Source organism: Pseudomyrmex gracilis, unplaced genomic scaffold, assembly GCF_002006095.1.
Source record: "Pseudomyrmex gracilis isolate BER0280 unplaced genomic scaffold, ASM200609v1 scaffold_229, whole genome shotgun sequence".
NCBI classification, from domain to species: Eukaryota; Metazoa; Arthropoda; class Insecta; order Hymenoptera; family Formicidae; genus Pseudomyrmex; species Pseudomyrmex gracilis.
In genome coordinates this window covers 70,609-93,384 of record NW_018020813.1, presented here as the reverse complement: position 1 = coordinate 93,384, position 22,776 = coordinate 70,609, and the positions used below count along the sequence as shown (strand labels likewise).

Genomic DNA, 22,776 nt, shown 5'->3' with positions numbered 1-22,776 from the left:
ACCTGCTGAGAATGAAAATTACTATTCCATATCAAACGCCATGATCCACGCATGAAGAAGTCAAGGTCGATGCACTTTACGACCTAAGGAAGAAAGTAGTTTGAGAACCGGTTCATTTTTTCGTAGAGGTGACGCTTTCGTGACTGTTTATTTTTTGATGAAGTAAGGCGAGAGATTACAAAAGAAAATTAAAGAAACCACAATTTTAGATTGAATCTGGCAAATCAATGTTATAATGTAACTACGTGTGTGCGATTTGTCGTAAAAACAATCCAAACTAACAATCTCGGATTTATGAGATATAAATTGTCTTTACAATAATGTACATACGTCATTAGCGACATTAGCATCAGAAAATGATAATAAAATGTTATATTATAGCATCGAAGTTTCCTCTAATCAAATCCTAAAGACATTTAAATTATCCGCGAGGTGTCCTCGACGAGAGATTGACCTGAATAGGTAGCAATTTTTACATAATTCCAATGGTTCGAAAAACCCCATGACGTAACACGATTTTATTCATTAGCTCTTGAATAGACCATGCATTTAACACTGTGCTCAACTACGTGCTGTGTTTGGCTTTTACGTAATTCCTGATTCGAGGGAAAACACGCGACCCATGTTCTCCAGAAATTGTGTGGCAAACCAATTTTTACGAAGGACCATGCGAGTCAACTTGGCCAATGAGAACATTTCATCTAAAAATAAAAAAAACAAAATAAAAAAAAAATAAAAAATAAAGAAAAGAAACAACTTAAGCTACTTTGCATAAAAAATATTAAAACACTGTTGTTTCTATAATTGCATTTTTAATTATAATAAAATACAGCTTGTATACAGGATGTGGAATAATTTGTAAAACTATCTCTTTCCCCATTTTAATAATATAATAAATATTAAATAGTTTCCTATACAATTAATCAGCGCAATCAATAACACTGCAATTAAACAAATAATTATAGTCCATATAAATAGATTGATCAGATCGTCGCCATATTAACAATTCATAACACTTTTAGTTTAATAAGCGCGTGAATTGCTTAAGATTCTAAAGTGGATCTGTTTTATCGATAAAACTTTTTTGTGCGCACTAATCTTTGTTTTGGTTGTACGGACATTGTTACATTCTTTTCTACAATTAAAGTACGTACAATGAAGGATCCGGAAAGTCGGAATTTATATAACAAAATAAACAAACTGTTTTAAAAATTTTGCTTTTCTTCATTTTGTTATATGTATACATTTAGACTTCTGAATCCCTTATTGTATGTACTTTAATTGTAGAAAAGAATTTATCAATCCATACAGCCAAAAACTAGATTAGTGTGCGCAAAAAATTCAGGTTTATTGATCAAACAGGCCCACTTTAGGATCTCCTTAATATTAATAGTTTCTATCAATTTCTTCTAAAGGTCGTTATAAATTCCATCTCTTCAACTATATATCAGAGACTATTTTATACATACTACATTAATGTTGTTGTGTATATACATACATATATATCATGTGTGTGTGTGTGTATACATACATCTATATAATTTTCCAATAAAATAAATTTTCCACAAGCCATCAAGCACTACGAAAAAAGTGGACTATGTAATATGCAACTTGAAGCAAGACATTTCACTCTCTCGTATATCGTGTTTACTGTTTTGTACGGATCGGAAAAAAGAATATAGCCGTAATAAAAATCGAAAAAACCTTCGTGCGAGATGCAATAAACCTCTGGTGACTTCTCCGACGCTTCTGTGTTTTATTTTGTTCGGGTTGCGCTATTTGACATTGTTTTTTTAATGTGAAGCTTCAAGAAGACGGATGTTGGATCGAATGACTCACGAATGTGTACCCCACCGATAGTTCACACGGCTGAGGCCCATCATCCCCGAAAGAGGTGTATATAAGAAGACCGACTTCGGTAAAAGCACAGACAAGCGGCGTTACTCAGGGAGAAAGTGTTCGGTTAGAGAGCGAGAGTCCAGATACACGCAAGACGTAGTCGCGAGAAAATCAGTTTTACTTCGCGACGTCCATATCCTACGACGCCATCAGTCAGGTGTGTATTTTTCAACATACATCTTTAAATTTTACAAATATTACGATCACAAAATTATCTCTTCGCCGCGCCGCAGAGATAATTCGTACAATGTAAAGAAAAGTTCAAAAATATTCTACGAAAATATCCTTGCAAGTATTGTATATGATCTAATACATCTATAAATAATTAAAATGTTTTAATATTTGAAGAAAGCAGTAACGTGATTGATTTTTTTCACAATGGATCTAACGTCTGATCGTAAAATACTCTCGATCGTCTAAAGTCGGAGACAATAAAAGTGCTACTGTTTTGTAGATAAAAAACAACATTTTATTATAATGTTATTTTTGATCAGCTGGCAATATAAATTTGCACGTATCTTTAGAAAGTTCTATTGAGCTCAACGATTTTTCCGATATGTATTTCTTATATTACGCGTAGTACATCTGCACTTCAAAGTATAAAATATGCGTGTTCTTTGTCGAGAATTAGAAGTGAAAAGATCTCGCCCACGCGATGCTCTATTTGTGGAATATAAAAAAACTTTCTCTTCTTTAAAAACACTGCCTCCGCTTTGTCCTTATTCAGATTCTCAGATTTGTCCAGGCATATCCGCGATCCACTCTATTTTGTGCTACACGCAAATTATCATACAATTCCAGTGGAAATATTTAACATAAATAGATATAATCACACTTATCCGTTTTGCTTGATCCAATGAAGTAAGAAAATGAAGAAAAGAAAGAATGACTTAATGCTGTTTAAATCGCTTATATATTATTTAAACATGGTTTTTATGTTTTTTTTAAAGCAACAATTTTACATCTAAAACAATTACGTTGCAACAAGTGCTAACACAAAGTGTGGCGAAGTTAGTGATTTAACTCAACTAATAAAGACATTCGTAAAGATTTCTAACAGCTGTAAAACATAATGAGATGAAAAAATTAGAACGGCAGTAATTGTTTTCGTGTAGTCGGCCTACTCCGGAGATGATTGATTTACTGCGAAAAGCGAGTCATTCGAGGGATAATTAACGAGAATATAAAGCCGGTCTCGCGTTATTCGCGACGGAGTCATCGTAAAGAAAACTTCTCGTTACGCAGCTGTCGCGGAGAGAACCGATACACGAATTTGCTCTTCGACGGGAGATGTCAAGGCAAGTGGAAAGCAAAAAATTAGAAGTATATCCGCGTATACATTGCGTACGTAACCACTTTCACTGTTGTGGGTGGTGAAAAAACAAGCGACGAATTATGACACGTTACGCGTAACTTTGTTGTCAAATATAGCGAAACTTTTCTTCGAAGAGAGTCGTATCCGCTTATTGAAAACATTAGCGATCGTGTAAAATAAAAATAGTCGATTTGAAATTTAAATCATTCCGTTCGGACGTCACGCCGCATCCGTTACGCAATTGCTTTCTCGAGTCTCGACTAAATAATTTCGAAAAGTGTAATGATTCATCCGAGAGATGTGTGGCTCGATGCCTTCAAGAAACGATGCTATAGTACAAAGCGGCTAAACGACTTTCACCAACTTCCTCTCGCTTTCGTTGGCCCTCGTCGCTTAATTACACGCCTAATGCGTTCTTCTTCGTGCAGGAGAGCTCGAACTAGTTTGATACCGTTATCTGATTTTATCATAAATCGTACGCACGTATAAATAAATATATTATTTCGACATTACCGAATTGCTTCTCAATTTCGAAGCGCCAAAAATATTATTAAAGTCGGGCTTTGGAGTTATAGTTAAATTAAATTAAAACGCAATGCAAAGATAGTCGTGATGATTCGATTGATGCAAGAGCACTATACTTGTGCCAATGTTTGTGAATAACAACGAAACAGAACGGAGAAAGGTGAGATGCACTTTCACGTGGATGGTGTGCGGTCGGTTTTACTCGGGGAGAAATTTGTCGAGAGATCTTTAGGATAATTGACAAAGAAAGAGAGAGAGAGAGAGAGAGAAAATTGCCGGTTGACTTGAATCAATAATTACATTAATATAATAGAATTAAACTGTGACAGAAATACAGAGAAAGAAAATAATTACGTTCAATTGGGTTAAAATAACAGAGAGATAAAGAGAAACATATTTATATAGACAGTGCGCACTTATAAGATTAAATAAGTGACTTTATAAAATTAAGTAGCACTAAAACTAGGCTTTTTTTTTGTTAAAGGATGAGGACGCAATTCATCTTGATAACTTGCTTGGCGATAGCAAGACAAGCACTTGGTACTCAAGTACACGAGACGCCGAGTGACTCTTCGCAGCAACAATGGCAACCGTCTTGGAACCAGGACTCGATACAGGCGTCGAGTGGAGTGCGAGAGAAATATCGTCCTGTTACGTTCGACAATTCTGACACACACACACAGGAATCCCAACAATCGCCCGTGTACAACGCGAATATTCAATCAGGCACCAGCGGAGTCGCAGACGTTCTTAAACAGCAATCGGTAAAGATCATTATGTAAAATGTTTTCAGCATTAAATATTAAGCGTGACAAGTGGAATTAAATTTTATACTATGTTATAAAATATACATAAAATACACTGTGTTCAATTGCAGATTGAATCTGTAATCGACAACATCCTCGTGTCTAATCGACAGGGTCGCAATCTCGACGGTTACGACGAGATCTATTCTGATCCTGACATAAAAACCGCTCTTCAGCTTGGCAACGATACCATCGCTCGCTCATTCATCAAAGACAAACTCTGTTCTCTCAATTTGATGACCGTGAGTGTTGCCACTTGATAAGTAAAATTAATTAACATTATATATTTAATTTATTTCCCTATTTATAAAACAATTGCGTTCTGAAATCTTAAATGTTCGAAAAATATGATTGGCAAATCGTTAAAATTGCAAAATGCACTTGTATAAAGTTCTTAATCGAAAACTGAACTTACAAATTCAATCGTTCATTTCATTTGCTTCAATCAATTACTTTAATACTCAAGAGATTTGTTAAATCGTTTTTGTTTTTATAGTGCGACGATGCGGAACAACGACGACCTTTTTATTCTTCGCATCGGGATATCCACCCGCATGACGTCATCTATGCTCAGCCGGTGACCATCAAGCCGGTAGGTCGTCCGCTTCCGGCTGTACCGGTAAAACGACCTTATGGTCCAGCAAAACCCGTGCCGCTGCCTCCCAGCTTCGGATCACCACTGGGACCCAACGTTTATCCCGGACCCGGACCAATATTTGGTAAACCACCGCCCAGCTTCGTTTCCGGACCTTATCCCATTTACAAGAAACCTGGTCTCCCTTCCTCCTTTGTAAACAAACCCATATACGAGCCGGGCATTGACATCGAGCCTGATTTCGAAGACAAGTTTATCGACAAGAAGCAAGTGGTGCTGCATCAAACGGGTTCCTCGGCCGTTCAGCAGCACGTTCATCATCACTACCATCATGGGGATGACGGCGTCGCGAACAACCCCCCTGTCGTAATTCCGTCAAATTCACTCGGTGGCAACGGGCTCGGTAATTACGGTTACGGTAATGGCGGTACTTACGGCGCCACGTACAACGACTTTGAGGAATACAAGAAGGCGTTCAAGATCAAAACACCCACATCCAACAGCGGCCCGAGTTTTACCTCCTCGTCTACAAAGGACTACGCCAATCGTTATCCCGCTTACGAAAGGCCGAATGGCAAACAGTTCAGCTCCGCCGGACAATTTGGACAGCTGAATAATCAATATTCTGACAACGATTACAATGCGGACAGCAGTTTGACGTCTAACAACGATTGCGTGTGCGTGCCTTATGACCAGTGCGCCACGATCAACCACGTCGGTCGCAAGGACGATCTCTACCTGGCGATCGATCCGCGCAATCTCGACAAGGGCATCGAAGCCGAGACCGTGGTGGTTACTGACGGCAACGGCACTATGAGCGTTGTAAGGGTGCCCAAGGGAGTAAACGCGACCGAGCAGAACGAAGAGGCGAAAAACGACGAGGAGACGAGACAAGCTTCGGAAGTTACGAAGCGGAACCGCAGGGACGTCAAACACATTACCGGGAAGAGCGACAAGCCGGAGATACAAGAAGTAAGTTGATTTGGACTGTCTCTCTCGCTTTTCTTGCGGCTTTTCGAACGGACGATGTGGCGATCAATGTTCAAAGCAATGTAAAAGTCATTGAAGTTCTTCCGTCACATTGTGACGTTTATGATGATATTAAAGCATTTACGTTTTGTTTTTGGTTTTTCAATCAAAGATCGATAAAAATTTGTCTTCCACATCTAAAGTTCAACTTGTATGTCGATTAAGTATCGTCGGATGTAGAATATACAAATGTTTGCTTCTAACATTATTATTCTAACAAATAGCTCAGTTTGACAAAGCTCAAGTTAAAACCGGTCAGCGTTTTCCGGACACAATCGTGCAATTAAACGTTCGTGTTAGAAACTGATAGATTAGAAACTGCCGTGACGGAGGACACCGAAAACTTTGTACGATCTGGGCCGAACAAACGCTTTTAGCAAAGCACGCGAGCGATAAAAGCGACGAGAAAGTCTCAACTATAATCGACGCTCTAACACTAAAAACGAGAGAGAGAGAGAGAGAGAGAGAGAAAGAAAGAGAGAGATATAGAAAGAGGAAAACAGAGATCTCAGAGTTCCACGTGAATTTGTTCGACTCTCTCGTTGCAGAGACTGACGGTAGGAAGCGATGTGGACACCTCGAAACTGAACGTGAAGCCGACTTGGGGCGTCAGTTTCGGCCTACCGCAGACCGGTGGTATCGGCCCGATCGCGCCCCATCCTGGTAATCCCCTAGGAGTCCCGGGGTACACGCCGGGCTACGGGCTAGTCGGCGGACAGGGCATAAATCTAGGTCCGGTTTCTGTGAATCCGCTCGTAGCGGTGCAGGTTACCAAAGACGAGTACGGTGAGAAGGTTGTTAAGCCTTTCGTAAATCTTCACGTAACGCCAAATCCAGCGCTTGTTCACAAGCTAGGTCATCTGCTGGCCTACAAGAAGCAGAATCTGTTTGGGGGGCATTACGGGGGAGGGTACGGCGGATACGGCGTTTACGCGCCTCATTATCACACGCACAACACGTATCACGAGAAACCGATCGTCTATCCGTCGAGACCGTCGTTTTATCCGTCGCACGGTGTTCATAATCAGTATCCGATCTATCATAAGCCTCATTATCACAACGCTTACTATCCATCCCACTTCAAAGATGATGATGACGATGATTATGATTACTCGGATGATTACACGGATGATTACTATAGGAACGCAAAAACGGCGAAGACAACAAAAAGCGGTGAGATCGCGACGAAGAATACCGCACGTGAATCGGCTGTCGGCGGCGAACGACAGACAGGCGGAAAAATTACTTTCTCGGATCGAAGAAAGCGCGACGCGACGACATTTAACGAGACGATATCGGAGGTAAGGAAACACTCGGTTGGTCTGTTCCGCTCCGCTGAACAGACTTAATCCGTTGTGACAGGTCACATAAAGAGTTGTTGTAAGTGACTATATACAGGCTGTGAACGAAAACGACAGAGAACGACCACGCGGTAATAACGACACCGGAAATTTACGAACGCGAGACTGAGTGGCAACGCCAAATTTAGTACAGATAACGGTCGAGAACGATAAGTAGAAATCTTTTTTGTACATATATGTGTTCGCGAGAGTCGTTTTTCAGACTCGTTGTGCGATCGATTAATCGGCTTGTTTCTGTTCGCAGAGACGCTACGGACGTCCGCCAGCTTGTGGTGCGCGTCACGTCTGCTGCCAGAGATCGCATATAATAGGAGCGCAGCCGAGACCAAGTCAATGCGGAGTCAGGAACACGCAGGGCATCAATGGCCGCATCAAGACACCCGTCTACGTCGACGGAGATTCCGAATTCGGTACGCAATTTCGCATCACGTTTGCTGAATAAACGGATTCTAGTTTGCGGAATGTCAGCGGTTGAGCTAGACATTTGATTTTTTGAATTACTAAAAATTATTACGCTACATTTTAGACAGAGTTTGAAAAAAATTCAATATTATTTTTACAATATTACATTTTGCCTCAGGTGAATATCCGTGGCAAGTGGCTATTCTGAAAAAAGATCCCACAGAGAGCGTTTACGTTTGCGGCGGTACTTTGATCTCACCACGTCACATTCTCACTGCCGCTCACTGCGTGAAGGCTCACGCGGGCCGCGATTTACGTGCGCGACTTGGCGAATGGGACGTGAATCATGACGTCGAGTTCTATCCTTACATCGAGCGTGACATCGTCAGCGTGTACGTGCATCCCGAATTCTATGCCGGCACTCTCGCTAACGACATCGCGATTCTCAAGCTGGATCACGACGTGGATTTCGTGAAGAATCCGCACATCAGTCCTGCCTGTCTGCCGGACAAACTTGACGATTTCACTGGAACGAGGTACGTTTATTGTAAATCATAAAACGGAATAGCGAGTCGAGAATGGAAATTATTATTACTATAAACATCATTATCAATCACACACAAAAGAAACAATTTCAAGACATACAATAGTTCGGAAGAACATTATTAACGATGTTTGTTTTATTATAAAATGTCTTTTTTTAAATGACCTCTTATTAGAAAAAAAAAAATTATGCGGATTTATTTTTATTCAAATTCAATTTAATTAATCTTATTAATATTGTGGTAGATGCTGGGCCACCGGCTGGGGCAAAGACGCTTTCGGCGACTACGGCAAGTATCAAAACATACTGAAGGAAGTGGACGTACCTGTTGTCGACAACCACGTGTGTGAGCAGCAGATGAGGAGAACGCGACTGGGTCCCAGCTTCAACTTGCATCCGGGCTTCATCTGCGCCGGTGGCGAGGAAGGAAAGGACGCCTGCAAGGGCGACGGCGGTGGTCCGATGGTGTGCGAGCGGCACGGCCATTGGCAATTAGCGGGAGTGGTCTCGTGGGGTATCGGCTGCGGACAAGCAGGTGTGCCTGGAGTCTACGCTCGAGTCTCGTATTACCTTGACTGGATTCGTCAGATTGTGAACTATTGAAAAGAAAAAACAACACGATCCAATCATTGATCAAACATATTATATATTTTCTTTCGCACGTGAGAATTTTAAATTTCATTAAAATTAAACGATCCTTTTGTCAATCGATGTGGTAAATATTTTTTTTGATCGATGATGTTGCCATGATGACACATCGTAGATTATTTATACGCATATTTATACTACATAAAATATATATAAATGTTAATTTTATAGACTACTTTTTAAGGCAACCATTTTTTTAAAGATATATTTATATTTTACTAATACTCGAATAAGTCGCCTTTGTTCGTTTTGTAAACAGTTCATTATATTTAAATAACTAATTTATTGTATATAGTGCGTATATAGGTTCTCTCTAAGGTTGTGCGCCAGGTTATACTTTTGTGCATGATTCGAGCGTTTTCGGATCGCCAAGTAATGCATATTTTCTTTGCAACAGTTTTTATATATGTATATTTATCAAAATTAATAAACAACTCACATGCAAACTCGCACAAGATTTTTATTTAATAATTAAACAATGAAAAATAATATATTTTATCATAAACGTATTTTATTTCTTTTTTCTCTCTCTCTTTCTCTCAAAAGTTTGAAACATTCTAAATTGATTCTATCATACATTGCAATTTATTTAAACGTTAGGGAAAATCTATGAAACATAGATAAGTTGAAAAAATGACAAAATATTTCGAAAACTATAATAGTTGACGATTGGGCAACAATGCAGTTTTAATATACATAAAATAACATTCGACTATCAGTAGACGTCGACGATGTGCGATAAAGCGGTTGCATTTCTATGATATTCGTGCAGTAAAATCAGCCTAAAGTAATATTTTTTGAAATGCAGTCTTTTTTTGGTTTATATATTACCTAGTTTGGCTTTGATATTTTTGTAGCTTAATAATTTGTTTTTGATGTAAAGTTTTTTTCATATTTATTAATTTTGTAGGGAATATTTGTGAGAAATTTTTAAAAGATTAAGTTTATATATGATCGAGGTAGGTTGACACATCTGGTTTTAACTCACCTCGATTTTAGGTTTTTATCATACTTTAATTTGTAATATAATTTACATAGAAATTATTTATTATTATTATAGAATGCCAAATAAATATGTTCGTAAAACTGATGGAGGTTTAGCAAGCGTAAAGATATATGAGCTTGCTGCGAAAGAAGTTAACTTAAGGCAAAAGAGCTTTAGAGATGCCGCGTCGTCATACAATTTGAATTATTCTTCTCTACATCAATTTATTAAAACTAAAAAAGCCTTTGATGAAAATAAAAGTTAAAATTCGCCCGTTGGATATTTCAAAAACTTTATTTTACAATTGTTATTTTTTTAAATTGATTTTTAATTGAAAAAACACGCCAAAATGTTAAGTTCATGATTGATAATTTGACAAAATGAAGCTTAATTATCTAATTTATAAATGTTTAGTTTAAATGTTTGATTTTTTCTCAAGAAAATGTTAAGTTTAAAAAAAAATTAAATGATTGATTTAACCTAGTAAGATTTAATTATCTAGTTTATAATTATTAATATTTGCTACTATGTTGCCATTCAAGAATATGCCTTAAGTATTGTATTTTTAACAATGTTTGTTACAATACAAATCAATTAATACATACTCTACTAATAAATAATATATTATTTTATTTTGACATAAACTTTACTTGTTTCAACTCACCTTCTCTGCTGTTTCAACTTATCTTGATGCTAGGTGGGTTGCAAAAGTACTTCGCTTAACATTTATTTTTTAAGAACTAGTTGGAGTGTTTTGTTTTTAAAAATAAGTAAAGAAAATAGAAAGAATAAATAAAGATTTATAAAAACCAAAAAATCAATTCATTATTTTTAAATAATTGTGTTTTTCGGGATTTTATATTTGATTAAAAAAACAATTTGTTTGCAAGCATTTGTTTCTGGAAGACAAAAAAATTCCACTACTTTCAAATTCTTTATGTCAATGTGCTGCTGATTAAAATAGTGAAATATTTCCGGCTTTTGTTGATCAACTTCTTTATTGTTACCAATCTTGTATTTTTTCATCAGAAACATATATTTACTCTTATTTCGTCACTTAAAATATTGTCATCAACTTTTATAAATAAATATGTTTTCAAAATTAAAAGAAAAATAATCAAAAAGCTTTTGGTCCAAGTTGAAGAGAGGTGGACAATTGAAAACAACTTAAGGGGATCCTAAAGTGGGTCTGTTTTATCGATAAAACTGAATTTTTCGTACACTAAGTGTTTTTTTGCATTTATCTATACTATATGTCACGTGTACTATAGATAAATGAGCGCATATGCGTGAAACGGAACGCAGCCAATGGCAGAATACAAGTGGCGAGTGACGATCTAAGTTCGCTCTAACCTCACTTAAAAACATTTCTCTCTCTGTTGTGTAAATGAAAAGTTATGAAATAAATAAATTGTAAAAAGTAAAAAAAAAAGACAAATAGTGAAAAAAATAGAATCAATGTGATAAAAAGTCTCGATTGAGACTGAAAGCACGTTAAATAGGTATAATATAACACAAAGGTACAACACAAACAACTCTACGTTTTTTATTACATGTTTATTCTACATATATTTTAATATAATACGAATAATTACAAATATAGAGTAATTAAATAGTTTTTTTTATAAGAAATAATACATAAGTAGGAAGAAGTTTTTGTGCGGAAAGTGGCACATCAAATCGAAGATTGTTTAGCGGTTAATCGAACATCATGCCTATCAAATATATTGGTCGCACAACAGATTTTAAGGGAAAGACCTTATGGGAGATTCTAGGAAACCTGAAAAACTTTGGTGTCGGTAGAATGATAATTCGAAATCAATTTCAAAGATATCCTGAAGCATGTTACATGAGAATACTGAAAGTTGCTGCAATGCCAACTCCCCAAGAATTTGACGTAAGTGCGAAATGACTACAATAAATTGAGATATATTTTTTAATCTGTATTTCATTATATTTTAATTAAATTATTTGGCGTTACGTTGTTTCAGCAAGCACGTAAGGTCGTAGTACTTGTTGAACGAGTGTTCCGAGGTTTAAAATATCCAACACCATTACAGCTATGTGGTTCAACTTATAAACCAGATTACCAGCTTGTACCTAAAGACAAAGAGTATTTGTACTTGAATAATACAAAAGTGCCAGAAGAAAGAACTTTACCTGCAACAACAGATCTTCCACCTTTGCTAGAACAAATGATAATACGTCAAATGAAAGCAAAAGATATCGAACTATCAGAAAAGCTGCAATTACCTCTTTGCTATAACTTTAATGGAGCATATGTTAAAAAGTACAGATTAGCTAAAGAAGGTGAAGTGCCAACAGTAAAGTTGAATTTTAGTGTTAGTGAATCCAGTTCTCTTTATCCAAAGCCAGAAGAAATTACATCTTCATAATATTGTATGTATTTAATGACCATACATAGTTAAGAAATAATAAAATGTTTTATATAAGTTTCTGAGAAGTAATGCAATAAATTACCTAAGGAATTACATAAAAAGACTTTTCAGGTTTTATTCTTATTGATGATCTGTGTTGGCAATTTGTTTTATCAAAGGTACAGTCAAATGCAGGAACAAAAGAAATATTGATTTTCTCTGCACGCATATAATCTGCAATTACATGACAGTTATGGTGTGTTTCAACTCTTTGCATAATTAAACATGTTAATATCTTCCAAAACTGACGCATCTCCTCGAACGTCTTCTCCCTTTTTCTAACGAGCCAACCGCGAACATATCGCTATATGTGTAAAACATCTTCTTTTTCTAGTCCATAGTCATGACTTCGGATAGATTGGCCAAGGATTAATACAAGATAAGAAAATTATTTTAAACACAATTATAAAATAATTTGGAAGAAATTACGATGTTTATTTTTAATTCAATTTTAACCATAATCCAAATTGAATATATTAAAGTCCACTTGCCGGTTTGCAACGGTCGTGAGCGTTATCTATCTGTGTTTAACTTTCAATGAAAAACAAAGATAAAACGATTCCATGAGCGTTGCGAACAGCAAGTAGAACTTATCCTAAATACTTTTTTAGCCAGACGCATTATTCTATTTAAATGACACTCATTACGATTCCAAAGAATCTCCGCAAGATAATCAAATCCGTTGAAAAAACATTTGTGTGTCTATAAGATTCAGTAATTATTTTGAGTTGTGTGTTGATTATGAAATTCATTATTTATTAATTATTTCAGAAAAATCGTAAAATAATAACGTGTATCTCCAGAGCATCTCGACGCTTCGCGTATCGTCTCTTGCATTGCGCTCAATAAAGCTGGAAATATTTATTCAAGTAATCCTACTCTTTTACGAGATAAAGACTTTGATGTTTACTCGTGAGAAGCGAACGCGAATGTAATACGAATTATAAAATTATCGTATACTCCTTCAGAGTGTAAAATGTTTCCTTGTCAACCTCACATGTACACGAAATAACAGACGTGACAATGATTAAATATGGACATAAAATACTGTTTATTACAATTCATTAACTTTATAGAATTGATAAAATAATGAATGTGTGTGTGAATATGTACATTTGTTTTTTATATACATAAATATGTAATCTACTGAAGTCTCACATAGCTTCTAAATGTCTCGCGAATCTGTGTGTCGTTGTCCTCCTTCTTGTCCTATAGTGAGAGCACAGCTTCGTGATGCAAGTACGTTAATTTATTTTGAAAAAATGTCTTAGCTTTGTACGCTAATAATAAATATTATTTCGCAAATATGATTTACTCTATTATCCTATTATCTTTATGAAACAGTCGAGCAAGCGCCTTATTTAATTGATGAATTTTTCCCACGAAAAAAAAATGACGTTTTGGATCATCCGTTGGATGATATCGTCAGGGACAATAAACTGAAACCGGTGATCGCAGCAGCATATGAAAAACTAGTAAGACCGGAAGAAATTGTAAAGTACGAACCGCCAAAGGCAGTGGAAGACACTATCGAAGCGAAGCCTATTGAACTTGATATTCAAGAACAAATTGTTCGAGAACCTCCAAGCATCCAAGAACCAATTGTTATTCCGACAGAAAAAATACTAGACCGTGATGAAAAAAAAATTGATTTGGTTGAAGAAAAAGAATTGATTAAAAAACCTACAATAATCCCGGAACCAATTGTCATCGCGCCAGATAAAATACTAGACCGAGATGAGGAAAAAATTGATTTGATTGAAGAAAAAGAATTGATTAAAGAACCTACAATAATCCCGGAACCAATTGTCATCTCGCCAGATAAAATACTAGACCGAGATGAGAAAAAAATTGATTTGGTTGAAGAAAAAGAATTAATTAAAGAACCTACAATAATCCCGGAACTAATTGTCATCCCGCCAGATAAAATACTAGATCGAGATGAGGAAAAAATCGATTTGATTGAAGAAAAAGAATTGATTAAAGAGCCTACAATAATCCCGGAACCAATTGTTATTCCACCAGATAAAATATTGGATCGTGATGACAGAAAAATCGATTTGGTTGAAGAAGAAGAATTGATTGAAGAACTGAAAAAACTTCCGGAACCAATCACCCATATAGAAAAAATACTGGACCGTAATGATAAAAAAATTGATTCGATTGAAGAAAAAGAATTCGTTGAAGAACCTAAAAAACTCCCAATTATTGTTCCTTCTGAAAAAAAAGCAAATCATGATACCAACGATGTAATCAAAGAGAAGAAGATAAGTGATAATAAAACTGTAGCAATATCTCCGAACAAAGTTTCGGTCGCAATTGAAGAACCTGAAATCATTAAGAATGAAATCAGTCGAGAAGCGGAAGAGATTAAATTAGAAACTCCGCGAGAACTAAAAGAGCATCGTAGTTATGAATAATATATTTTAAACTTATTTTCTTTATTAAAAATATTTACAAGTAATATATAATTTTTTAAATAATTTTTTAAACAATTTTAGTTAAACCTGAAGAGCCTGTAAAAGATAGCCAACCGGAAGAAAGATTGTCACTTCCTACTGACTATGAGAAATTTATTGACGAAGAATATCGGAAGGTTCTACCTAGAAAGAAAAGTCCGGAATTGCAGGTAGTAGATAAAGTATTTCTTAAAAATTTGGTTATATTTTGAATAATAAAATTAACACAAAAAAGCCACCGAAGAGAGAAGAAGTAACTGTATCTGATAAACGAGCTGTTAAAGAAGTAAATGCTAGAAGAGCGGAGCGTATTGTTTCTCCTGCAGAAGATGCTTGTGACGAAACATGTCCTTTAATACAAAAACAAAAAGGTAAATAACAGGAAAAAAACGTTAATATAAACACACATTGCTGTTATCTCAATGTATTTGACTTTACATCGTACACACATTTATTTCGCGTTATACTAATTTATATTGCAGAGCTTATTGCGCGCAAACTAGAGGAACGACAGCGGATCGTAGATAATTATTATCTGACGAAAGGTTTCAGCTACTTCGAGGAAGTATGCACATGTTCCCTGGCTTGTGTGATATACAATCTGAGTAGGGACTCGTTTGTGAAAAGCATATTCGCGTCTCTCGCATTGTTCGCGGTTGGACTAAAGCTGTGCTCCGAGCTGGATGCTTGGGAAATGCCAAGCCGCATTTCTAAATAAAATTTAATTATCGATATCTTCGCACATACAATATTAGAATTCCTTACAAAACTGTACTGAAATAAACACAGAACGTTTTTAATCTAATCTACTTAATATAATTATTTTATCTTTATTCAATATACAATTATGTATTTGATGTATGGCTATGTGTGTACGGTTGTGTATATGTACAGCTTAAAAAATTAAAAAATTTTATGTACAATATCATAAATGCAAAAGTAAATTAAGCTCTGAAACTCTTTAGGATCTTATTCGATTTTTGATGAAGCAAGCTATTAATAAACCAAAGCGATGCAATTAACACAAGCAATACAATCAGCGACAGCACAATCGCTAGATAATAATTTTGCGTGCCGCGTAACTCGTGTCCCGAAGGAACCACTCGCAGAATTATGTCGTTCTGCCATTCAACGGTGCTGTTTTGATCCGAGACGCTTCTGGCGTGTCTAACGTGACCGACGGGACAATCCAGAATACAGTCCGCCGGTTCTAAACACGCCGTAGCCTTCACAGTAAGGGAGATCTCGTCTGTCTCCTTCGTACCCTCAAACATAAACGCTTGAAAGATCAAGTAGCTCTCCAACGGTGACGCTCTGTACTGCTCTCGAGGACAGATCTCGCGCACGTCCGAATTTAAACAGCCGTCCTTGTCGAGAATCCACAGACTGTTGAGGATTTTCCGTTCCTGTCTCTCCTCCATGTGGTGCACCGTTACTTGACCGATCTTCGAGTATCGCCAACCTTCAATACGCGGAAAAATAAAAATTAAAAGTGTCTAATTTTATTTTATGTACGTTATTACGTATTTACCGTCGTCACCGTTCACTAACACGCGCAGCAAAATTTCCTCGCCAAGGACCACCGTGCCGCCCGTATGGATCCTCGCGTCGAAGATGTTTTCCGAGCCGTGACTCTTTCTGAACAATCCGATGTCCACATCCAGAGCGTTCTCGAAACCGCCGTATAGCATACTCGGAGCGTTTCTCCCTTTCCTGAAAAAGAAAAAAAAATACATTCACATCGTGAATAGCTCGCGGTTCCCGTCAGACGGGAAGCTTAGTCTCGCTGCCTTTACCGGAAGACAAATGACGCGTCCTTACGCTTCCAAAGTTTTCACGCTGATCCGCTTAGTGTGATGCGCGATCTTGTCTTGTGTCTTACAACGCAACGTCACTCGGTGATCGTCCCTTAATCGTAGACCGGCGATCACGGGAAATCGTAGATCGAGACAGTACGATTGGTTGCCGTTTTCGGAACAATCGACGACTCCGCAATTCCACATCTGATTATTTTCAAACTTAATATGATAAGAGTCCCTGATCATTAACACTTGACAGGTTTTATCCATCGCGTTATCTATCACCGGTGGCGCCAAGGTTCTCGGTGCTTTGATAGACGCTCTATGTGAGCGGATTGTGTGTAATAATATATAGAATTATTATTTGGCAAGTAAATAAATTTCTTACATTTAAGCGATATATATCTAATCTAGGCTCATATTTTAATAACAAGTTTCTTTGAGTTTTTACCTGAAGAACAGTTCGTTGCCTACGTTCTGACAAGACATCTCTTCGATACTGATATCACTTACAAAGGACGACGCCGATATTTCGTTGAGAAAGGAAGGATGCGGCGCGGACTTTTGTTTACCATAGAGAAAGACAGGTCGACGGGGGGTTGCCAATTGCCACTCGCCACTCATCGAATATCTCGCGTCTTGCGGACCTTTGCGCGTGAAAACTCGCAAAGAATCCCGTTCGAGGGGATGATACAACACGTCGGAATATGGTCTAGTTTCGTCCGTCGCTACGTTTCGTGCTCTGTTATCGATCACTTCCGGTAGAGAAAAATCTGGAGTTGAAACCGGAGGTAAATAACCGCCGTTGTGAACTACCACTTTAGAGACGTTATATCTGCGATGAAAATTAACGAGAACCGCGTCTTGAGACTCGAGTCTGTTCGCTAGAAAACTTCCCGGAAATATTGTATAGACAAAGAAAAGCCATCGATATATCTGCAATAATGTGTAATATTGATTTTATAATGCATTATATAAAAATCGTAAAAACATATAAACTTAAATTTCTACACAAAGCGTCTCTCTGAAAGATATATGTAGGAGTTTTTTTTTTTCAACTTAGAAACGTTTCAGGCAAACTAACAATTGCTTACCTGCGTCAACCGTAGTTTATTATGTTGCGAATAATGACACGGGTGGGACATTTTCATCGTGAATTGAGAAATGCAACTGACGATCGGCGAACTCACGGGTGGGCTTTTTAAAGCACTCATGTTTACGAAATCGGACCGCGGTCGTCATTGTTCCGTTCGATGGGCGAACATCGGCCGAACACAGTCGGCCACTCCGTTTAATAGGTACCGCGTTTCGTGATTTGGCTGACGATCGAGTACTTAGCATAAAACATCGCTCGTATATCCTCGATTTTAACGCGTCTGCCATTAATAATGATAACGGCGAGATATGTCGTCCTTTCACGCTGTCCATTATATCTCGATCAATTTAGGTCAAAGTGCTTCCTCGTGACTCGATCGTAACTGCGATCGAGTCCAAATTTCCAGACACAGTTCATATATACATGTTTTTCTCTTTTTGCACAGATGTTGTGTGATTATTATTTGTGTATTATTTTCTATAGAACATTAATGCTTATGGTACAAAAATATTATACGCGTTAATAAAATATTCTCGGATATTATGCGTTATCATATTTTAATGTAATGTATTTTATTACGCTATAAAATTTCTCTTATATATAATTAAAATTCTACTGGAAAATCGAATTATTTTTCATCAACAAATTTTTTCTGTAACCGCGTTATTTTTTGTCTTTAAAATTAACAATTATTTATTATTTACTAACATTTTCATTTTAATAATATTTTTATCGCGACATCGCAAGATATAAAAAAACCAAATATTTTTACACATTAAAAAACAATTTAAATTATTTATCGTTTAGTTTACGTTAACGCTCGCAACTACATTGTACAAAAATTAATATAATTTACAAATAAAACTGATATAAATCAAACTTAATCTAAACTAGTATGCGTATAATAAGTCAAGCGTAAGTTTGGGAAGAGTAAAAAAAAAATGCTCCAGGTGAGGCTCGAACTCACAACCCCGGCATTGCTTAGAGAATACTGTCTTATAAGTACCGTGCGCTAACCAATTGCGCCACTGGAGCCGTTGGAATAAGGTCGCTGAAACAAGCCTCTTCACTTAGGCGAAGTCGGTAATGTTAAAAACATCTTTGCTCGTAAGTTGTTCATCTTCGCATAAGATTGGAAGTTAATTTTTTATAAATATTACGCGAAAATTAAGCCGAAGAAAGAACAAAATCTTAAATTTGTATTTTATATTTGTATTCGATATAGCAAGTACGTGTATATATATCGGAATAGTAGAACATATAGCAAAGAAGAGAAAGTAAGACTTAATTAATTCCGGAAGTAAGATTATTTATATAACACCGTTCGTACTATGTAACAAAAAAAAAGTATTTTCTCAATGAGTTCGATCTATTTTGGAAAACTCGGAGAATGTATTTTCAATTTGCTCACATATTTACGGTACGCTTACGATACTTAGCAAGAATTATATTATACTACCGTACATGTTATATTGTCACTGATAAAATTATCAGCTGCGCTTCGTTTCCCTAACATCTTACATTCCTGGCGGATATAATGTATACATGTATATCTAAAATACATCACAGTCGCAGTTGGTCAAACTGAATAGGGTAGAAATTGACAGCACTGACATTACTTGTCGCAAACATGTCGGCTGCTGAGTGTATTTTGACGATTGACACGCAAAACGCCTGCGAGTAAAAATATAAACATCTCGCGAGAGCAGAAAAGTGTCTCGCTGTCACAATTGTCACTTTCGAGAATGCCACGTACGTTGGTTAGACTAATCGAATGTCTACATATAGATACATAGAAATAGATTAAATAACGTTATAGTCGTAATGCATGAAACGTTTTAGAAAGAACGATAGTAGAGGTAATCATTACAAGATCATTATGTTGCGTACATATTTTTTGCAACGTTAATTTTGTATTATTCGAGGAAGTTTTGCGACTATTTAATTTACATACATAAGTTTGATTTTATTTTGTATGTAAAGTAGGTAATCAATATTGATGTTTACAGTATCTACATCTATTTTGTTATGTCTTCAATAAAAAAAAAATAAAAAAATAAAAAAAAACACCCAAGATTAACAATTCTTGTATCAAAGATGCATCTTTTTGTTAAGAAAATATAATCAAATATGATATTTATCTTTCTAGGTATAAAACATGAGCTGGTTTGATGCTACAGGATTTGCCAATTTGGCAAAATCTGCTCTGAAGGGAGCTCAGAAGACAATAGACAAAGCTTTGGATATCAAGGAAGAAGAACCAAAACTTTCATCGCATGATGAGACTACTGATTTTTTTGCAAGCTGGGGAGTGCAGAATGATGAAGAAACCAATAAGTCCAACAGCAATTCACAGAAACAGCAAAACTCAAGCAGTATTTGGGGTAGTTTTACTGGTTCGTTTTTTGAATCGCCAAAATTAATAGAAGAAAATGTGCGGAAGACTGTAAAGCATTCAGAGTCCTTTCAAAGCACCACAAGTCAAGATAACCAAGAACATGGACTGGTATCTTCAACTTCTGCTCCTGAAAAATTGGCAGCCAAAGACACAAAGTCTACAAAGAGTGAAGCTGTAAATAAAACAAACGAGAAAGAGTTTAGTTGTGTCAGTGATACTGTAAATACTAATAATAGTATATTTAAAGAATCTGATAATGATAAAAGTATGTTAAAATCTTATATATCCTCAGAGCAATTGCCTCTAGATAATGTTGTTCCTATCAGCACTGAGAAGAGTATAGCTAAAAGTATTAGTTTAGATTCGGAACAAATATGCCATGTACCAACAGTAAAAAACATTGATGATGATTCTAGCGAAGAAGAAGGACAAGATAGTAATGAAACAACATCAGAAAGCAACAACACCAATCAATTATCAAATCCCACTAATGTGTTCCAAACAGTACCTAATATTTCTTCCGAGAGTGATAAGAAAAGCTTTGAGAGTGTGGAGATACTTGGTTCGCAATCTAACACTGATTGCACCACCACACCCGACTCAGATCCCACTTCTGCTACAAATTCGTTGAGTCCTTCAGTTGTCGGTATCAAGGTAAATTCTGAATCGGTAGAGATATTGCCGGACAGTCTGGTAACGTCACCGAGCTCCGTAGAAGTTCTGGGAGATTGGAAAAGCGACAGCAGTCCTTATCTGTCACCAATAGATCCAAAGAATTCAGAATCATCTCCTATTCTAGATGGAGACGAATGTGCCACACCGTGCATAGAATGCACCGATATGTTACAGCTACCGAGTAGCAGAAGTCAAGCCGAAGCCTCATCGTCCGATATCTCTCCGTACGAATCTCCGATGGAAGAAGTCAAAATGTTGAACACCAATTCATATTCTTGTAGTATTGATAGTACACCGTCGCCTAATGCGTTTTCTAGTCTAGATATGAATAAAACTTCGTTACATACGACGGACAGTTCCAAAACATCGCCTGAAAGCGTTGAGGTGATACCTGAGGATGTGGACGAATTAGATGAAGCGAGTGTGGCCGAAGATTCTTATACTTCGGCTTCCGAGGGTACGATCATGACGATACTCGAGCCGTTTCAACAATTGGATGCTGGTAAAAATAAGATGGAATTGGTCGACGTTAAGATATCTGCACAGATGCATGATTCGTGCCCAGACAATAGACAATTGTTGGCCAAGGCTTGTACAGAAAACAAATTAAATTTGAGCCTTGACTCGTTAAAAGAAAAACACAATTTGCATTTAACGCTTGAGCCAATCACTACACAACCAATTCGCAAAACGGATCATTTAGAGGGAGTGAATGAAAAATCGGATGTTTCTACTTTTTCTGAGTTAATGAACACCACTATAGAACCACCGGATCCGGACATTTATTCTCACATCGATAATGTGGAAGAAACAAAAATAGTCGAGAGTAATACCGATCAGTATTTAATATCTACAGATTCAAGTAGAGAGGGAACCTTGATAGAGAGCAGTTCGGAGGAAAATGCGACGTTAATTTGTACAAGTGATTCGAAAGTCCTAGAAACACCTTTAACTACGAGTTCGTACGTGAAAACTATGCTGGCTGATGCTATGGTCGAGAAAGGTGAAATAATCGATATGGAACATCATTGTGCCGAAGTGCAGCGAGAAAACTCGCCTATATCTTCAGAAAGGTAGTTTTTATTTAATTCTTGTATTGTGCTGTTTATGCGCAGATTTGTATAATAATTTTTCAGTAAGTTCTTCTTTACAGTCGTTCCGATCTGGTGAAAATTGGTTCTGATCAAACTAGCGGACATACGAGCGGAGATGAATTAGAAACAACAACATCAAGCGACATTGAAATAATATCCAGGTACAACAAAGTGTAATACATTATTATCGTTGCGTATATATTTTTGTTTATTAGTGTTCAACATACAAACAGAGAGTCAACACATGATTTGTTGATCAGTCCGAACGGAGATTCGAGTTCGACCCAATCGCGACAGAGTCCGGCGAAACTGCAATTAACTAAAAGCGGTGATTTGCTAACAAAAACTTTAAAAACTAGAGGACATTCTCGTGAATTAAGCGAGATCAGTGTAGGATCGGACGATGCAAATGTGGAAATAGAAAAATTATTAAAGCGTATACAGGAGATGACTGAAATTTTGGAGGCTAGAGAATCGAAGCTAATCGACGTGAGCAGAATAAACATGGAATTGCATGAACAAAATGCAAATTTGATGAAGTAAGACTAATAATATTTTTCTTAAAAATACGAAAATTAAGGAATATTAATTGTAATTGTTAAATGTTACAAATAAATTTTTTTTTTTTTTTTTTTTTTTTTTTAATGCAAATTGAGTTTTTTTAAAAACACGCTGAGCAGAATCAAAATATAAATCAAATCACGGATG

At 36.6% G+C, this 22,776-nt stretch overlaps 5 protein-coding genes and 1 non-coding gene across 14 annotated transcripts in view; 4 read left to right on the top strand and 2 right to left on the bottom strand.

Moving 5' to 3' along the window:
- Positions 1-1,883: 1,883 nt before the first annotated feature.
- Positions 1,884-9,573, top strand: LOC109858907. 2 transcript variants are annotated; one of them, XM_020436611.1, is made up of 8 exons: positions 1,884-2,056; positions 4,224-4,503; positions 4,617-4,787; positions 5,042-6,112; positions 6,718-7,470; positions 7,775-7,940; positions 8,111-8,468; positions 8,722-9,573. In XM_020436611.1, the coding sequence occupies exons 2-8, from the start codon at positions 4,225-4,227 to the stop codon at positions 9,077-9,079; spliced, it is 3,156 nt and encodes a 1,051-aa protein (XP_020292200.1). In that variant the 5' UTR covers positions 1,884-2,056; position 4,224; the 3' UTR covers positions 9,080-9,573. The 2 variants fall into 2 exon arrangements, with proteins under 2 accessions (XP_020292200.1, XP_020292201.1); XM_020436612.1 differs by having other exon boundaries at positions 1,892-2,056; positions 4,659-4,787.
- Positions 9,574-11,438: 1,865 nt separating this feature from the next.
- On the top strand, positions 11,439-12,704 carry LOC109858910. Of its 5 annotated transcripts, XM_020436617.1 has the most exons (4): positions 11,439-11,629; positions 11,753-12,006; positions 12,101-12,509; positions 12,620-12,704. In XM_020436617.1, exons 2-3 carry the CDS (start codon positions 11,821-11,823, stop codon positions 12,503-12,505), a joined length of 591 nt encoding a protein of 196 aa, XP_020292206.1. In that variant the 5' UTR covers positions 11,439-11,629; positions 11,753-11,820; the 3' UTR covers positions 12,506-12,509; positions 12,620-12,704. The 5 variants fall into 5 exon arrangements, with proteins under 5 accessions (XP_020292206.1, XP_020292209.1, XP_020292205.1 ...); XM_020436620.1 differs by lacking the exon at positions 12,620-12,704 and having other exon boundaries at positions 11,756-12,006; positions 12,101-12,611; XM_020436616.1 differs by lacking the exon at positions 12,620-12,704 and having other exon boundaries at positions 12,101-12,611.
- A 994-nt stretch (positions 12,705-13,698) lies between these two features.
- Positions 13,699-15,740, top strand: LOC109858908 (titin-like). 2 transcript variants are annotated; one of them, XM_020436614.1, is made up of 5 exons: positions 13,699-13,786; positions 13,892-14,953; positions 15,049-15,176; positions 15,251-15,377; positions 15,489-15,740. In XM_020436614.1, the coding sequence occupies exons 1-5, from the start codon at positions 13,717-13,719 to the stop codon at positions 15,722-15,724; spliced, it is 1,623 nt and encodes a 540-aa protein (XP_020292203.1). In that variant the 5' UTR covers positions 13,699-13,716; the 3' UTR covers positions 15,725-15,740. The 2 variants fall into 2 exon arrangements, with proteins under 2 accessions (XP_020292203.1, XP_020292202.1); XM_020436613.1 differs by having other exon boundaries at positions 15,242-15,377.
- Positions 15,741-15,935: 195 nt separating this feature from the next.
- Positions 15,936-18,292, bottom strand: LOC109858909. The gene is made up of 5 exons (XM_020436615.1): positions 17,900-18,292; positions 17,257-17,741; positions 16,828-17,127; positions 16,538-16,719; positions 15,936-16,468 (listed from the first exon to the last, which is right to left on the bottom strand). The coding sequence occupies exons 1-5, from the start codon at positions 18,017-18,019 to the stop codon at positions 15,951-15,953; spliced, it is 1,605 nt and encodes a 534-aa protein (XP_020292204.1). The 5' UTR covers positions 18,020-18,292; the 3' UTR covers positions 15,936-15,950.
- A 551-nt stretch (positions 18,293-18,843) lies between these two features.
- Positions 18,844-18,936, bottom strand: Trnai-uau. Its single transcript is given in 2 exon segments — positions 18,844-18,879; positions 18,899-18,936. It is a non-coding gene; the product is annotated as a tRNA-Ile (tRNA).
- Positions 18,937-19,495: 559 nt separating this feature from the next.
- Positions 19,496-22,776, top strand: part of LOC109858886 (TATA element modulatory factor) — a 5,875-nt gene continuing 2,594 nt past the window's right edge. The window contains exons 1-4 of one of the 3 annotated variants that reach the window (XM_020436571.1): positions 19,496-19,653; positions 20,051-22,047; positions 22,128-22,229; positions 22,329-22,607. In XM_020436571.1, the coding sequence (XP_020292160.1) occupies positions 20,060-22,047; positions 22,128-22,229; positions 22,329-22,607 (2,369 nt within the window). In that variant the 5' untranslated portion in view covers positions 19,496-19,653; positions 20,051-20,059. Of the gene's footprint in view, positions 19,654-20,050; positions 22,048-22,127; positions 22,230-22,283; positions 22,608-22,776 lie in introns of all 3 variants that reach the window. The other 2 variants (XM_020436570.1, XM_020436569.1) reach the window with 2 other exon arrangements.

Excerpts from the sequence above, each read along its gene's own strand:
- LOC109858907 (XM_020436611.1), top strand. The coding sequence starts at position 4,225 with ATGAGGACGCAATTCATCTTGATAACTTGCTTGGCGATAGCAAGACAA. Across the intron at positions 4,788-5,041 it reads GTTCTCTCAATTTGATGACC|TGCGACGATGCGGAACAACG; the intron begins GTGAGTGTTGCC and ends TTGTTTTTATAG. Across the intron at positions 7,941-8,110 it reads CGACGGAGATTCCGAATTCG|GTGAATATCCGTGGCAAGTG; the intron begins GTACGCAATTTC and ends ATTTTGCCTCAG.
- LOC109858910 (XM_020436617.1), top strand. The coding sequence starts at position 11,821 with ATGCCTATCAAATATATTGGTCGCACAACAGATTTTAAGGGAAAGACC. Across the intron at positions 12,007-12,100 it reads CAACTCCCCAAGAATTTGAC|CAAGCACGTAAGGTCGTAGT; the intron begins GTAAGTGCGAAA and ends ACGTTGTTTCAG.
- LOC109858908 (XM_020436613.1), top strand. The coding sequence starts at position 13,717 with ATGTCTCGCGAATCTGTGTGTCGTTGTCCTCCTTCTTGTCCTATAGTG. Across the intron at positions 13,787-13,891 it reads AGCACAGCTTCGTGATGCAA|TCGAGCAAGCGCCTTATTTA; the intron begins GTACGTTAATTT and ends TTTATGAAACAG. Across the intron at positions 14,954-15,048 it reads GCGAGAACTAAAAGAGCATC|TTAAACCTGAAGAGCCTGTA; the intron begins GTAGTTATGAAT and ends AAACAATTTTAG.
- LOC109858909 (XM_020436615.1), bottom strand. The coding sequence starts at position 18,019 with ATGAGTGCTTTAAAAAGCCCACCCGTGAGTTCGCCGATCGTCAGTTGC. Across the intron at positions 17,128-17,256 it reads GGCAACGAACTGTTCTTCAG|AGCGTCTATCAAAGCACCGA; the intron begins GTAAAAACTCAA and ends CCGCTCACATAG. Across the intron at positions 16,720-16,827 it reads AGCGTGAAAACTTTGGAAGC|GAAAGGGAGAAACGCTCCGA; the intron begins GTAAGGACGCGT and ends TTTCTTTTTCAG.